Source organism: Hoplias malabaricus, chromosome Y, assembly GCF_029633855.1.
Source record: "Hoplias malabaricus isolate fHopMal1 chromosome Y, fHopMal1.hap1, whole genome shotgun sequence".
NCBI classification, from domain to species: Eukaryota; Metazoa; Chordata; class Actinopteri; order Characiformes; family Erythrinidae; genus Hoplias; species Hoplias malabaricus.
In genome coordinates, this window is record NC_089820.1 from 83,436,789 (window position 1) to 83,439,288 (window position 2,500).

At 45.1% G+C, this 2,500-nt stretch overlaps 1 protein-coding gene across 2 annotated transcripts in view; it reads right to left on the minus strand.

Moving 5' to 3' along the window:
• LOC136678530 (neuropilin-1a-like) overlaps positions 1 to 2,500 on the minus strand; it is a 46,121-nt gene that overhangs the window by 14,442 nt on the left and 29,179 nt on the right. For both annotated transcript variants that reach the window (XM_066656578.1, XM_066656577.1), the window contains exon 7: positions 636 to 791. In XM_066656578.1, coding sequence (XP_066512675.1) covers positions 636 to 791 — 156 coding nt within the window. The remainder of the gene's footprint in view (positions 1 to 635; positions 792 to 2,500) is intronic.

Sequence of the window (2,500 nt, forward strand, 5' to 3'; positions counted from 1 at the left end):
TGTCTGTGAGGAGTGTGGTGTGTTCTCCCTGTGTCTGTGTGGGTTTCCTCCGGGTGACTGTCTGTGAGGAGTGTGGTGTGTTCTCCCTGTGTCTGTGTGGGTTTCCTCCAGGTGACTGTCTGTGAGGAGTGTGGTGTGTTCTCCCTGTGTCTGTGTGGGTTTCCTCCAGGGTGACTGTCTGTGAGGAGTGTGGTGTGTTCTCCCTGTGTCTGTGTGGGTTTCCTCCGGGTGACTGTCTGTGAGGAGTGTGGTGTGTTCTCCCTGTGTCTGTGTGGGTTTCCTCTGGGTGTCTGTAGGTGTTAGCGTGTGTCATCTTGTGAAGGACTGGCGCCCCCTGCAGGGTGTGTTCCCACCTTGTGCCCAATTAAATGAAAGTAAATGTTCTTATTGCTTATGTTATCATAGTTATGGCGTATACCTATAGACCAAAGCCGCCTTGTGTGACTGTGAGTACTGACGAGAAGCCTTTGTGTATGAGTGCTGGCAGGATCTCGCCCACCTCATCCTGCTTTGAATTTGAGACACCACTAATACAGTAGTGGAAGAGGAGGAAGTAGATTTCTAAGAGCGTTTAGGAGCTGTAATCATCTTCAGTTATTGTCTTCCACAAAATACGTTCTTCTCTAGTCTTTTACCTTGTGCTTGTTTCCGTCTTTAAGCATGACAAAGTCTTCTCCATTGCTGCTGATGCTGACTTTGTAGTTCTTCACATAGTAGGCTTTCTTTGTTTCCTTAGAGATGGCTCCCTGTGTCCCTATAGCTGAGACATACCGAAGGAAACCCAGGTCCACCTGGAGAGAGAGAGAGAGAGAGAGAGAGAGAGAGATCTTTATCAGACTCTTCATGAACTTGTGGGCGGAGCGTCTGTCTGAGACTAGGTACCAGGTACCAAAAACCACGTAGAGCCGAGCAGAGCTGAGTAGAGTAAGTACCTTGCATTGACAAAGCATCAAATGTGTGTAGACACAGGGAAAAACCTCTAATAAAGTGTTCACTGTGTTTATGTTAAAATCAGAAGTCACGTGTCATGAGCAGAACCGCGTTAGCCGCAAGACTAAACGCAGGTGAGAAAATCTGTGAATCTGCCTGATCTCACACACTAACAGTTTACATGTCCTACCGTCTCTACACTTCACTCTTTCCATGTGACACTTGTGGATGACTCACAGAGCCACAGAACAAAGTGTAATCTGTCCTGATCACGAGTTTGTGTTTCACTAGAAACACTGGCATATGAGAGCTATTAGAGGCGCTACTGACAGCCTGAGTACAGATCTCATGAATTCAATCACTTCGACATGACTCCAAACAACTGTCTGATGGAGAAATCGCACAAACACACACACACACACACACACACACTCAGGAAAAGACAGCTCCAAAGAGCTAAATCTGCATCATTGGAGCCTCTTGGATGCAGAATGTTTTAGCCTCGTTCTGTGAGCTTCGGCTCTGTCTCTGTGTGTTTCCTGTACATTACGACTCTGCAGTGACTCAGCTCTAAAGCCAGAGGTCTGATGTGTGATCAGTTTACTGATTACCTGAACCCTGCAGTGATACAGTCTGCTTCATTTACAGTCTGAGTCAGCACACAGAAACTCCATAACTCAACATTTCACAGGCAGAACGTGTTTTTCAATGTTCTTCCTCAAAATGCAGCTGGGGGAAATAAAATATTTAACACGAAGCAGCTGTGTTTTTACTGCTTTAGTGAAAAAGCCACGCTGGGACTGAACTAGTGAATGGACACAAATAATAAATCTGAATGAAGAGGCAAAGGTTGTAAACACCATTCATAAGTTCTCCTGTAGTGGCCCTTGGTCTAGACGGATCCACACTCATTCCGCTGCTGACAGTTCTCCTTTCAGCTTAATGCTCAGGCGGGGGTTCACACGGTGTCTCTCTGAAGGCTGAAATATACAAGCTGCATTGTGTTTTAATTGGTTGTCTTCAGTCACAGGGTGTAGACTAGAGGTCTGCACTCCTGTCGGAGTCCCTCGGGACTCGCGGGTCCCATCACAGCATCCTGGGGCACGGGATTAAATTTATTTGTCGTAGGTGGATAAATAAAATTATGGGTTTTTAAATAAAGGTCGCTCACACGTTTCTTAAATAAACAGTTCTGACTCTATACAGTGCAGTTTCTTTAATAGGGAGGGATTCTGAACGCAGCTTTCGCCTCGTCTGCCATTTTCTGTGTTTATCTTGATCAGGTCCCTGTCCCTGGCGTAGTCTCATTCATCATCTGTTCTCTGTCCTGGTCTTGTGTTAGTTTCTAGCTTTACTTCCACCTCTGTTTAGTGTTTATCTCTGTTTTAACTCCTAGTTAGTTTCTCAGAATTCATTTCTGTCTCTGTTCCACCCTCTTCTTCGTCCTGTTTCCTGGTTTCTAGGTCTGTTCTGTTGTTGTATTTGTATTATAACGTTTAGAAGCTTGCTGTACGTTAGTCTGTATATATTCTTAATTATTTATAGCTTGGTTTTCGTAACTCGTCCTTAG